This window comes from Papaver somniferum, chromosome 11 (assembly GCF_003573695.1).
Source record: "Papaver somniferum cultivar HN1 chromosome 11, ASM357369v1, whole genome shotgun sequence".
In the NCBI taxonomy this organism is placed as follows: Eukaryota; Viridiplantae; Streptophyta; class Magnoliopsida; order Ranunculales; family Papaveraceae; genus Papaver; species Papaver somniferum.
Window position 1 is genome coordinate 128,823,440 of NC_039368.1, and position 14,877 is coordinate 128,838,316.

A 14,877-nucleotide genomic window follows, 5' to 3' on the forward strand; every position below is an offset into this window, starting at 1 on the left:
AATCAATCCACAAGCAATCACACCCAAATTCAATCGTTGTTGTTGAGAGAATTGAAGCAATTGGCTTGAAATTCAACCCCCAAACACCACAGATCCATTCTCGTCATCGCTGCTTCAATCAATCCTTGATGTCTCCATTTCAGTTCAACTGCAGAAGCTCAAAATGATGCTCAGATCCCCTTTCAACCCCCAAATACGAAGATGTTGAGATTTACCCGTGAATTGAAGCTCCAATGAAGAACTGAGACGATCACAGTAGGGAGATACGAATCGGAGAAGAAGAAGAAAAAAGAATGAAACATAATTTCAGAAATTATGGGTTTGGGAGATATTTTGTCGTAGAAAATGGGTGCGCGCCTGTATTTTTTTGAGCATGGGTTTCACAGTGGGAAGAATCTGTAAAATGGGTTTGTCTGTAGTTTTCACATCCCCAAATGGACTATGAAGCTGTGAATTTAGGGCAAGAGATAAAAACCTTTCAGAAAATCAAATCAATGATGGAATTGAACAAATCTGAGAATAACCCATCAAAATTAAGCGAAATGGCAACCAAAGTTAATGAGAAAGAAGCAAATTTGGTGGAATCTAGGAGGGTGATAAAAATGAATCTTTGGGAAGAGAAGCTGCTGCTGCTGTATCCATTTTTTCCAAGCTTGTGCAATTGGTGGTCGTCCTTGCGTCCGGCTCCCTTAAATATGGGAGGGCTTTTGCCCCTTGGGGGGAAATTGCTTCAATCTTATAACCGTTCTCTATATAAGATGCATATCCCACCCTCAATCAACCCCCCACTTTGCTTTACTTGTTGTTACAAATTGAAACCCCCCTCAACTATCAAAACCCTTTTTCTTCTTCTTCTTCTTCTAGAAATCTCTAGTCTAATTCACAATAGACTTGCAGAAGAAGAATTCTTAACCAAATTCATTCATTCAGAGCTACTTTTGATGTTGAACTAGACAGACACTGTAATACATTCTTGGTTTCGTGCACATTCTCTGAGTTCTTGGTTTTCATCTTTCTGCTTTGGTTCTTCAGAAATCCTTCTCTCAAATTTCTGGTAAGACCCTTTTCCTCCTAAAGTTCTTGGTACTTTTCTGGTTGGTTGAAATTGAAAGACGTTGTAATTCTTGCACATACTGAGATTCTTTTGAGTTCTTGGTACTTTTCTGGTTGAAATTTAAAGACACTGTAAATTGGGTTCTTGATTTCTTGCACATACTGACACTGTAATTCATTTCTTGCAAGCTTAATAAAAAAGATAAAGATTGTAGAGAATTATGGCAAGCATTCGAAAAATGTGCTTCAATGATCTTCTTCATATGAACCATATACTGATGGGTCAGATGGCTACAACTGGGAAAGACGTAAGAACCGTTTGTTATATTTAGTTGAATCAATTCGATATTTAAGAACCATTGATATGAATTGGATGATGAAACTGATAAAAAAAACTTAATGTTTTATGTAGAGTCATCAATCTTTATTGTACAATAACGTTTTGTCTAACCCTGATTACACTCTTGTTGCTGTATGCCCTGGCAATCAGATTATGGGTTTCAGTAAGTAATCTTCTTCTTCTTCTTCTTCTTCTTCTTCTTCTTCTTCTTCTTCTTCTTCTTCTTCTTCTTCTTCTTCTTCTTCTTCTTCTTCTTCTTCTTCTTCTTCTTCTTCTTCTTCTTCTTCTTCTTCTTCTTCTTCTTCTTCTTCTTCTTCTTCTTCTTCTTCTTCTTCTTCTTCTTCTTCTTCTTCTTCTTCTTCTTCTTCTTCTTCTTCTTCTTCTTCTTCTTCTTCTTCTTCTTATTGAAATTCAAGGGTTTTTCCAGTTACTGCATATATTAAGAGAGAATGTAGAGAACCGATTTGCATCATAGATTGGATATATGGTGATGCGGGATTTCCTGAAATTGGTGATATGCTTATAAAGGCACTAATGGAGAAGGCTGACAAGCTGTAAGTTTTATCTATCTAGTGCGTATTGATACCGACATATTTACTGAAGAATTGAACACAAAAAAGATGATGGTGCTGTCAGCTAGCGTTTAATCGTTTCATGTATCTGATGGAAAACAATTCTTTTCAACAGTGGTGAGGTAGATTTTGTGGAAGCAAATGTGCCATCAAACAACCAAGGATTCCTCAATTTTTTTGAAAAAGTAAGCATCTCTAAATCACACCTATGATCAATGTTGTTATTAGCTTGCTTTATATGGCGTTTGGGCCTAATAAGTCTTGGTTGTTACTGTGTGCATTTTTCGGTAAACTCTCAATGTATCAGTATGTTTATTTTGTTCTGCAATGTGTCGCATACCAATTCTTCTAAGTAATTTTGTTGTTCAACCCTTTTTGTTTTCAACTAAAATCCATTTTCCAGTCATGAATCATGTTCAGACTCTTTGGTGGTGGTAGCAGATTCTTATAATAGTAAACATACTTCTTATTTTTTTCTCCCGAATCTGCTCTAATTTCTGTTTCCTTGAAAAAATCTACTGACTTGGATACGCAGGCTCTAGTGGTCGGTCTTGAAAAAATTTCAAACCTGTGATCCAGCGCAGGCTGACCAGAACTAAATAAGTTGTAACGCGTGGTGCAAGCAAGTATCCTGTAAAACATATTTTTACAGGAGAGTAGCTGATAGAAGGTTTCCCCTTGTGCTGTCACGATGGGAAAATCTGAGCTGGTCTTGCTATCCGTTTTGTGTTTTGCTCATCTCATAGTGGGCTAAAAATTCGCAAATCTTTGAATTGGCAATTCCATTAAGTAAAATGAGCATATGTTAGAATTGTAAAAAAAAAGAACTTGCTGGAAAAGAAAACTGAGATATGAAAATTTAGTTAGTTTAGAGGGAACAACAAAGATTGGTGAGGACTCATATGCTAAACATTTGAAAAGCTCTTTCTGCTTCATCAAACTTGAATCATGCATTTGGCGAAAGTTACCCGATAGCGTTAGGTGAAACTAAGCTCTCTACATAATTCAACGGTATACAACATGGCATAATATAATCAGTACCGTGGAATTTCAAGGCTTTGAACCTATCATTCTTAGGGTCATATAATAGTTAGTCAAATCCAGTATCCATTAGCAACTCACCGGCTGTAAAAGACCATAGCAGTTTCCACCGAGAATCAACTGATACGTTTGTAGTACTAAAACTGTATCGCTTAGTCCAAGATTCTCTCACTCCATATTCTTGCACGAACCATACATCAATATGATTAATAAGCTTATGATAAACACCTAAACAAAGGCATTCTTCTAATTCCCCGACAGTACATTCACGAACCCCGTACGTATTTTTTATTAATTCTTGTACTTTTTTTGGGTAAAAAAATTCCACAAATCCCCCACTTCTGACATCCAAAGAGACTATAACTCTGAATGTAACGCCTTTGATTTTGAGAACGCCTAACCAGTGAAGTGCTCCGTTCATGAAAATAACAGAAAGCTTTTTTTCGTAAAGAAACATGTAATGGCTTATGCTTGGGAATGTTCCCACTAGTCTCCATGACTTAGAGCCTAGTGTATAGATATCAACTTGATAATAACCAGAATTAACTTTTGATGAAAATCCATAACTACTACGTTTCTCAGCAATTCTCGCCAACTTGTAATCATCTGCAATGCAGTCATAATTAAAAATATGTCCAAGATTACGTTGTGGTTCCCCCGTAAGGAAATCGCTGGACGGGAGTGGCGTTATTCTATATTCACCAGTTGATGGGTTCCAAATACAAATATCCTCCAACCTATTTATAGCCATGCAAATCAAATCATTACCAGAACCCAACATCTGGATAAAAGTATAGTTCATATTCCCGAAAGCATAATACCATGGAACATCCCAATCACATGTACATGCAGGTGATGATATCCACAAAGCTGATGATATCGAAGAATAATCTATTGAGCGAAACAGAACCTTGTGGTCATCGAAGTAGTACGCTTTAAGCATGAGCTTAGGGTTAGCATGATCAAGATGTGTCTTAATAAAATTATGGCTATAAAGTAGAGAATGTTGGAATATTTTCAACGCCGCTAACCAAAGGGGGGTCCTGGGGGGCATCGCCCCCCAGGCTGTGGTCGACCTGATGGTTTTATTTGGCCGATAAAAGCCTGTTCGAAAATTTCGAATCCAAAAGACACCATTGATGTCTGTTGATGAAGGAACCTGACGTTTCGTGAATAGAAACCTGTTGGCGAATAAAAACCTATTCCCAACAGGTGCAAAACCCTTTATAAATAGCTTCTCCCAGTTTCGTTTAACATATAAGAAAAATCAATCTGTTTTCTCTGTTTCAAAAAGCATCATCAGAAATCAGAAATCTCTTTGTGTGTTCTTGATTGAATCAAGGGGTACAAACCTTGAATTCAGTTTTCGTTGCAGGGCTTTCATTGTATCCTGAAGGCAATATTTCGCATACCTGTTGTAATCGCCAATTGTTATTGGGAGGGTAGAAATATTTGTCTAAAAGAAATTTATACAAGCCTTGAAAGTTTTGGAGTGCAACACTTTCTTCTCTGATTCATTCATCCTTTGTGAAACCCAATTTTTTCCAACAGTTTTTAGACAAATAACTTCTGGCAATGGAGGGTGAATCTTCGAATTCGAATGCTACTGCTCAATCTCTGCAAGTGATGAACCAAACCTTTACTCGATTGGAACGTTTTGATGGTGAAGGTTTTACCCGTTGGCAAGAGACTGTGAAGTTTTTCCTGATCACCATCAAGTTGTGGTACATACGCTATGCATTGCACAAGACCGGACATAGCCCAAGCCGTGGGAATATTATGTCGTTTCTCAAGTAATCCAGGATATGAACACTGGAAAGCAGTTTCAAGAGTTATGGCTTACTTGAAAGGAACAATAAATTTTGGTTTGCATTACCAAGGCTATCCCGCTGCACTAGAGGGGTACAGCGATGCTAACTGGAACAATGTAGAATCAAATTCCAAGTCAACTTCTGGATGGATTTTTACATTAGGGGGTGCTGCTGTGTCTTGGAGTTCCAAGAAGCAGACTTGTATCTCTGATTCAACAATGTTGTCAGAATTGATAGCTTTAACTGATGCATGTAAGGAGGCAGATTGGCTTAGAAACCTACTTATGGAAATTCCTTTTTGGAAGAAGCCAACTCCGGCGGTCTTGATTAATTGTGATAATCAAGCTACAATCTATAATGTCTCTAATAAGACTTATAATGGAAAGTCTAGACATGCAAGTCTTAGACACTACATTGTTAGGCAACTACTCAAGAGGGGAGTAGTTACGGTTAACTTTATTGAATCAAAGAGAATTTGGCAGACCCATTTACGAAAAGTCTACCAAGTTCAGTGGTTTCAATAAAAAGGAAAGAAATGGGACTAAGGTCTGTGAAGGAAGTTTGATCTCCCATAGCAGAAACCCAACCTATGTTTTGAAAAGGATAAACAAGGTTCAATGTGGTACCAACAAGTTATGGATGTGGATTATGGAGCACTAATATAAAAACTTCCCATTTCTTATTAGTGCTGGTTTCTGCAAGAAAATAGGATGGATGTAAATCCTTAATGAGTCTATGATTAGTAAAAGGTGTATCGCAGAAACACCTTCGAGACTTACCTATATGAGTATGGAAATAAGGCCGTTTCCTAAGAGAAGAAGACCGTTCTCTAAAGAAGACTCATGAACAAGGATATAAGCACATGGCCATTAACGTGCTTGGCTACAGAACACATGATTTTATGAAATCAATATGTGTGGAGACTCCGGTTTTATCATAAGGGGTACTTGGTTCAAGACTGGTTTCACCATAGAACCTCGATAAGGCTTTGAGTTTCTTACACTAAGTGAAGGTTCAAATCCAAAAGATACCTATCATTTATGTGTTGATTTCAACGATGATGCTTAGTCTCAATTGTGCTTGAACTACGTTGGCTTGATCCCACTCGGGTACGTAGGCAGTCACTTCGGTGATGCAGTCACTCTGATTTAAAAGTTTTAACTTTGTTTTATGGTTTTTGAAAATAGGGGGAGAATGTTGGAATATTTTCAACGCCGCTAACCAAAGGGGGGTCCTGGGGGCGCCCCAGGCTGTGAACTGACGGTTTTATTTGGCCGATAAAAGCCTGTTCGAAAATTTCGAATCCAAAAGACACCATTGATGTCTGTTGATGAAGGAACCTGACGTTTCGTGAATAGAAACCTGTTGGCGAATAAAAACCTATTCCCAACAGGTGCAAAACCCTTTATAAATAGCTTCTCCCAGTTTCGTTTAACATATAAGAAAAATCAATCTGTTTTCTCTGTTTCAAAAAGCATCATCAGAAATCAGAAATCTCTTTGTGTGTTCTTGATTGAATCAAGGGGTACAAACCTTGAATTCAGTTTTCGTTGCAGGGCTTTCATTGTATCCTGAAGGCAATATTTCGCATACCTGTTGTAATCGCCAATTGTTATTGGGAGGGTAGAAATATTTGTCTAAAAGAAATTTATACAAGCCTTGAAAGTTTTGGAGTGCAACACTTTCTTCTCTGATTCATTCATCCTTTGTGAAACCCAATTTTTTCCAACAGTTTTTAGACAAATACTTCTGGCAATGGAGGGTGAATCTTCGAATTCGAATGCTACTGCTCAATCTCTGCAAGTGATGAACCAAACCTTTACTCGATTGGAACGTTTTGATGGTGAAGGTTTTACCCGTTGGCAAGAGACTGTGAAGTTTTTCCTGATCACCATCAAGTTGTGGTACATACTTGAAGATGGATTGGAGGAAATTCCTGCTGCAACTGACAATGACACTGAGGAATTGAAGGCTAGACGAAAGCAGCGTCAGGAAGATGATTTCATGTGTCGTGGTCATATTTTGAATGCTCTGGACAAACATGTGTACAATGCACATCGGAGTATTGGGACTGCAAAGGGATTGTGGACTGCGCTTGACAACAAATACAAGATTTCTGAAGCAAGCAACAAGAAATTCCTGATTTGCAATTTCATGGATTTTAAGATGGTTGACAGTAAGTCAATCATTGCCCAGGTCAGTGAACTTTTACTCATAGTTAATCATCTTAAGGATGCTGGAATGATCTTGTTTCTGCGTTTGTTGTTGCGTTGGGGTTATTATTTCTCGTCTCCCCCCTTCTTGGAATGGTTATAAGAAGAAACTTAAGCATGCTGAGACTGACTATGATTTAGAGGCCTTACAACGTCATCTTCGCATAGAAGAGGACTCTCGTAAGCGAGAACTTAAGGATAGTCCACATTCTGAAAACCATTCTAAGGTGAATAGCGTAGAAGAAAAACACCGAATTCCTTGAAACCTAAGAATGATACTCAGTTTAAGAAGCATCCCAACAAGAAGAGTAAGAAGAAGGGCGCTGTCGGCCCTTGCTACTTCTGTGACAAACCCGGCCATTTTGCTCGTGACTGTCGTCTCAAAAAGAAACAACAGCAGAACCAGAAAAAGGAGGCAAATATGGTCGATGACAAACTTGTGATCGTGGTGCAAGCCGCCAATGCTGTTGCTGAAACTGGGGGTGGATGGTGGTACGACAATGGTGCAACCATCCATATCTGTAAGGATAGAAATCTTTACAAGACATACGAACCGGTTAGTGGAGAAGGAAACCATGTTGTCTCCGCAAACGGTCAACGCAGCAAAGTTATTGGGAAAGGCACTGTTGAACTCTCGTTTACTTCGGGAAAGATTGTGACTCTTACTAATGTTTTACATGTCCCTGACATCGTGAAGAACCTTGTTTCCGGCGACCTTGTTATGAAGGTTGGATTCAAGACGACCTATGAGTCTAATAAGTTTGTGTTGTCCAAAAATGGTGTGTTTGTTGGACAAGGATATGCTTGTAATGGGATGATTAAGCTTAATTTAATAAATAATGGTTCTGCTTATATTGTTGACTCTGTTAATTTATGGCATGGTAGATTAGGGCATGTGAATTATGGTTCTCTTAGAAACATGAATCGATTAGGCTTGATTTCTGATTGCAATTTTGATCATGCTTCTAAATGTGAAATATGTGTGCAAGCAAAGATAACTAGAATTTCCCATAAGTCTATAGTACGAAATTCTTCCTTACTTGAATTAGTACATAGTGATGTGGGTGATTTGCATGGTTCTGCCACTCGTGGTGGAAATAAGTATTATGTCACTTTTATAGAAGATAGTACTAGATATGCTTATACATATTTAATGAAATCTAAGGATGAAGTCTTTGATAAATTTAGGATTTATAAAGCAGAAGTAGAGACACAATTAGAGCACAAAATTAAGATTTTACGTTCTGATCGTGGTGGTGAATACTTTCCTACTGAATTTAATTCCTTTTGTCAAGAGCATGGTTTAGTTCATCAACGTACTGCACCTTACACACCTCAACAAAATGGTATGGCTGAAAGGAAAAATAGAACTTTGATTGATATGGTTAATTGCATGCTTATAAGTTCTGGTTTGCCTAATTCTTTGTGGGGTGAAGCTATGTTGTCTGCATGTTATATTTTGAATAGAATTCCTTTGAAAAAGAAGAGTGTTTCTCCTTATGAGTTGTGGTTTAAGAGGAAACCAAACTTGAGAAGACTTAAAGTCTGGGGTTGTTTAGCATATGTTCGAAAGCCTGATCCCAAAAGACCAAAGTTGGGAAACAGGGCTTATAAATGTGCTTTTGTGGGATACTCTCTTAATAGTATCACCTACAGATTTATAAACCTTGACACTTTTGAGATTATAGAATCTGTAGATGTGGAATTCTTTGAGAACTTAAATAGGAACAGTTCTCAAATGCAACCCATGGAGAATCCATTGTTACCTGATCTAGAACCTATGGAGATTGATAACAATGATGAAAATCCCTCTCCTACTTATGACAATGATATTTCAGTGCCTACTGAAGATATCGAACCTAGAAGGAGTAAGAGAGGAAGGATTGAGAAAAAGCCTGATCCAAACTTTATTTATTACCTTGTAGAGGCAAATAAGAATAGAATTCTTAGTGTAACCAGTATGTTATGCATACTGATGATGACCCTAAAACTTATGCTGAAGCCATGAGTTCTAGAGATGCAAATTTCTGGAAAGAAGCCATCAATGATGAAAAGCATTCGCTTTTGACTAACGGGACTTGGGTATTAGTAAATTTACCTCCTGGTGCTAAAGCAATAGGAAGTAAATGGATATTCAAGAGAAAGTTGAGAGCTGATGGTGAAGTTGATAAGTTTAAGGCAAGGCTAGTTGCCAAGGGTTATAAACAAAGACATGGTATTGATTACTTTGATACATATGCTCCTGTTGCACGCATCTCATCCATTCGTTGCTTGATTGCACTTGCTTCTATTCATAAGTTGGTTGTGCATCAAATGGATGTCAAAACTGCTTTTCTAAATGGGGATTTAGAAGAAGAGATATATATGGAACAACCTGAAGGTTTCATATTACCAGGCCAAGAGAAGAAAGTTTGCAAGTTAGTGAAATCTCTCTATGGTTTGAAGCAAGCCCCTATGCAATGGCATGAGAAGTTTGATAAAGTAGTTTTGTCATATGGGTTTGTGGTGAATGATGCGGACAAATGTATCTATAGTAAGCATGATAGTTCTGGTTGTGTGATTCTCTGTTTGTATGTTGATGATATGTTAATCTTTGGGTCTGACATATCTGTTGTGGAAGAAACAAAGAAGTTTCTTAGTTCTAACTTTGATATGAAGGATTTAGGAGAGGCTGATGTAATCTTGGGAATTAAGATCCTAAGAAAGGGAGATGAGTTGGTTTTAACTCAATCTCATTATATTGAGAAATTTCTCAAGAAATATGGTCACTTTGATGACAATCCAGCACCTACTCCTTTAGACCATACTATCAAGTTAATGAAGAACACCGGCCGTACTCATGCTCAACTTGAGTATTCTAGTGTTATTGGGAGTCTTATGTACGCTATGCATTGCACAAGACCGGACATAGCCCAAGCCGTGGGAATATTATGTCGTTTCTCAAGTAATCCAGGATATGAACACTGGAAAGCAGTTTCAAGAGTTATGGCTTACTTGAAAGGAACAATAAATTTTGGTTTGCATTACCAAGGCTATCCCGCTGCACTAGAGGGGTACAGCGATGCTAACTGGAACAATGTAGAATCAAATTCCAAGTCAACTTCTGGATGGATTTTTACATTAGGGGGTGCTGCTGTGTCTTGGAGTTCCAAGAAGCAGACTTATATCTCTGATTCAACAATGTTGTCAGAATTGATAGCTTTAACTGATGCATGTAAGGAGGCAGATTGGCTTAGAAACCTACTTATGGAAATTCCTTTTTGGAAGAAGCCAACTCCGGCGGTCTTGATTAATTGTGATAATCAAGCTACAATCTATAATGTCTCTAATAAGACTTATAATGGAAAGTCTATACATGCAAGTCTTAGACACTACATGGTTAGGCAACTACTCAAGAGGGGAGTAGTTACGGTTAACTTTATTGAATCAAAGAGAAATTTGGCAGACCCATTTACGAAAAGTCTACCAAGTTCAGTGGTTTCAATAAAAAGGAAAGAAATGGGACTAAGGTCTGTGAAGGAAGTTTGATCTCCCATAGCAGAAACCCAACCTATGTTTTGAAAAGGATAAACAAGGTTCAATGTGGTACCAACAAGTTATGGATGTGGATTATGGAGCACTAATATAAAAACTTCCCATTTCTTATTAGTGCTGGTTTCTGCAAGAAAATAGGATGGATGTAAATCCTTAATGAGTCTATGATTAGTAAAAGGTGTATCGCAGAAACACCTTCGAGACTTACCTATATGAGTATGGAAATAAGGCCGTTTCCTAAGAGAAGAAGACCGTTCTCAAAAGAAGACTCATGAACAAGGATATATGCACATGGCCATTAACGTGCTTGGCTACAGAACACATGATTTTATGAAATCAATATGTGTGGAGACTCCGGTTTTATCATAAGGGGTACTTGGTTCAAGACTGGTTTCACCATAGAACCTCGATAAGGCTTTGAGTTTCTTACACTAAGTGAAGGTTCAAATCCAAAAGATACCTATCATTTATGTGTTGATTTCAACGATGATGCTTAGTCTCAATTGTGCTTGAACTACGTTGGCTTGATCCCACTCGGGTACGTAGGCAGTCACTTCGGTGATGCAGTCACTCTGATTTAAAAGTTTTAACTTTGTTTTATGGTTTTTGAAAATAGGGGGAGAATGTTGGAATATTTTCAACGCCGCTAACCAAAGGGGGGTCCTGGGGGGCATCGCCCCCCAGGCTGTGGTCGAACTGACGGTTTTATTTGGCCGATAAAAGCCTGTTCGAAAATTTCGAATCCAAAAGACACCATTGATGTCTGTTGATGAAGGAACCTGACGTTTCGTGAATAGAAACCTGTTGGCGAATAAAAACCTATTCCCAACAGGTGCAAAACCCTTTATAAATAGCTTCTCCCAGTTTCGTTTAACATATAAGAAAAATCAATCTGTTTTCTCTGTTTCAAAAAGCATCATCAGAAATCAGAAATCTCTTTGCGTGTTCTTGATTGAATCAAGGGGTACAAACCTTGAATTCAGTTTTCGTTGCAGGGCTTTCATTGTATCCTGAAGGCAATATTTCGCATACCTGTTGTAATCGCCAATTGTTATTGGGAGGGTAGAAATATTTGTCTAAAAGAAATTTATACAAGCCTTGAAAGTTTTGGAGTGCAACACTTTCTTCTCTGATTCATTCATCCTTTGTGAAACCCAATTTTTTCCAACAGAGAACACCAGACCTTACACACACACCAACAAGCTAAGATAGAATCCGCCGGTAACTTGAGAAAGATATATATCTGAATCTTTTCCGGAAGGCTCGACAACAACATCACTTGATGACCAGCAAGTTCAGGTGTCGAAGACTCGAATTCCTTATCATCAAGTTCTGTAACCGCTTCTTCTCCCTCATTGTCACCACTGTTCTGATCTTGGTCCACCTCCGTGATAGTAACCCCAGAAGCACCCAAATTTGACTTGAAACAAAGATGTCCCGGTTTATATACCTCGTTATAATTATAAAAGAAGTCCTTTCTTACGACGCTCTTTATGCTCCGCACATGATAAATGTTTATCTCTTGAAAGTATGTTGTTCCTCCTTTGTGGTTGTGGTAGAGGAGGGTTTACAGGTGCAAGCGGTACCTTTTGAGTGTCAGCTTCCCTGTGAATACTTAATGTATTCGAAGCTGTACTATCTGTGCGCTTCTCATCAAGAATCGTTGACTGGAAACAAATATGTCCTTTTTTCTTATATACCTCTTTACAATTATAACAAAGGCCTTTCTCACGACGTTCTTTTTGCTCCGCCCACGATAAACGCTTAGCTCCTGAGTGTATTACACCTTTCCTTTGTGGTTGTGGAGGAGGGTTTACAGATGCAAGCGTCTTTGAATTTGCATCCTTATCAAGATGTGTTGCAGTTAACTGCGTATTCGTTTCAATACCCGTCATAGTAAAAACCCAATAGAAAAATTTGCGTTTCGGAGAAACAAAGAATGAGGAGATAATAAGTAATAACAGTTGATCCGTTGATCGGAGATCAGCCACCCCCAAGTAAACAAAGCTTGAATGAAGATTGAATACTACATAAAACGTCAGAAGAGTATATATGTATATATAGGAGGACTTACTATATAAAGAATCCTTGTTACAGGCATATATTGAACTATAAATTCTATGTTGGTATCCCAAACATATATCCTGCCGCAGCTTCTTTCTCCTCATAGAAGGAAATTTTCTAGTGAGGTCACAACTTAGTTTAATGAGTTTACTAGGTAACATCACGCAGTACAGTTAATTACCCTAGTAGTTTCCCCATTTACAAGTGTAATATCACGTGCAAACCAAAAACTAAAGTCTAATGTTCGGAGGAGTCTTTTGTCTTCTTTTGTTTTGATCAGAGGAGTCTTTTGTCTCGGTCAGCTAATATGTATATTTTTTTTCTTTTTCTGTTTAACCAAACATCATATTAACAAAATAATATTATTCTATTACAGAATACATGATTTGCTAGCGAAATAGAAGTTTCATGAATATTGATCGATGTAAAAATAAATTACTAGTCACAGACTTTCAATAATTTGCTCAAAGTCTTGCACATTGGACGATAACTGCAACATATTCCGAAAATAGTTTTCCCTTGCTGTATTAATTATTTTAGTTGGTTCAATAAATTTAGAGAACTGTTCACTCGTTGAATTCTCTTGTAATTTTTATGCGTGCTGCATGGCGTGTTGGTCTTGGTATAGTATACTGCAAACTTTGCATTAGCGAACCGTCAAATTCCCAATCCCATCAAATTTCAAGCGGCTTTGCAGATCCAAAATTCGACAGCATTAACAAAACAAAGTTTTTGAAAGATGATGCAGACTGCGTGATATTACAATTAAGTTCTCTCGCAGTCTGCATCATCTTTCACATCTATTTACCCTAGTAACTTCTCCTTTGCTGCTTTGCATCATGTACTGCGTCATCATTGCTTACGATATTTGACTTACAGTTTAGAAATCTTGATAGAGCAAACCCAAACATAGGTTGACGAGTTAATTTCGAAAATACTATGTAGGTGTAGATAATCCACAGGACTAGGTGGCAAGATCCTAAGCTATGATACACCAAAGAAGAAAGAGCGGCGAAGCACAGGATAGAACCGAACGACACAAAGAGCGAGGTATCACGTGGTGATGGCCCAACAGTTGTCGGATGTGACGTGACCTTTATCTCCTGACAGGTCGGGCGAACGATCAGAAAACACTCGGTCAGACGAAGGAAGATGGTCAAACAAAGGAACAAGAAGAAAGAAGGGCGACATCTTGTTAACCAGACGATCAAGACTCGGTCTCGGGTGAAGAACTATCAAAAACCAAGACTCTATCGGTCAACCCAGAAAGTCGGGCGAGCAGTGCAGGTCCGATAGGGAACATCTAAAATTGATCTAATGTGACCAACATTGTAATTCTGCTGTATGTCGACCTTGGCATATAAATACAAGGGTTCGTCGAGAGAGAGAGGCAGGTTGAAAGAGAGAGAAACGAGACACTACATTTGAGAGTTTGAGAGTTACACCATTTGAGAAGGAGAGAACACCTTGTAATCAAAGAAAAGAAATATCAACATTCATCCTTTCACCCCGTGGACGTAGGTAATCATACCGAACCACGTATATCTTTGTGTCTATGTTTGTTGTACATCTTTACTTAGTTTTAATTCATCTTCTATACCATTGGATGTAGTGTGTGGTTTTATGCCACTACATTCTGGCGCCGACTAAGGGGAACGTCTAAGTTCTCCGGATACCTTGGCTGCGTGTGCCAACAGAGACGATCCAAAAGCTCCTAAAAACACCTTGTGTGTTAGTTGATGCTATGGGATGAACTCTGTTTGGTGAGGTCTGTTTATGTTTGTTTAGTTTTGAAGTTTGTTGATATGGTTGAGTTTTCATTGTTGAAGTCGTGTCGTTAGCAAGTATTTTCAGTTGGGTCAATTCCGAGCAGTCGAGTTAATAGGGAATCCTTCAAGAGATCCCAAATAACGTTGTTAGCGTTTGGTCGAGGCCAGGGAAAGATCCTGATAACAGATCGACTAGCCATGCTCGGAGGCGAGTCTGTTTTCATATTTCAATCTTCGTTTTCGTATTAGTTTTGGCACTTATCTCCGTATTTCAATCTTAGTTTTCGTCATAAGAGTTCAACAACGAAATACCTCTAAACTCCCAAATAACATCTTCGATGTGTGGTTGATGTTTCTCGAGGTTCCATGTTGGCTTGTGAAAATTCCAAAACAATAGCACGACGAGATTATCAGTCGCCGGCAAAAGAACCAAAGGAATTCAGAGAAGACATCCCTGTGTAGTTCCAAGGATGTTCATAA

At 38.3% G+C, this 14,877-nt stretch overlaps 1 protein-coding gene across 1 annotated transcript; it reads right to left on the reverse strand.

The window, feature by feature from the left end:
* Positions 1 to 3,055: 3,055 nt before the first annotated feature.
* On the reverse strand, positions 3,056 to 3,949 carry LOC113325123 (F-box protein CPR1-like). The gene has a single exon (XM_026573347.1). The coding sequence runs from the start codon at positions 3,947 to 3,949 to the stop codon at positions 3,056 to 3,058; it is 894 nt and encodes a 297-aa protein (XP_026429132.1).
* Between the last annotated feature and the right edge of the window lie 10,928 nt (positions 3,950 to 14,877).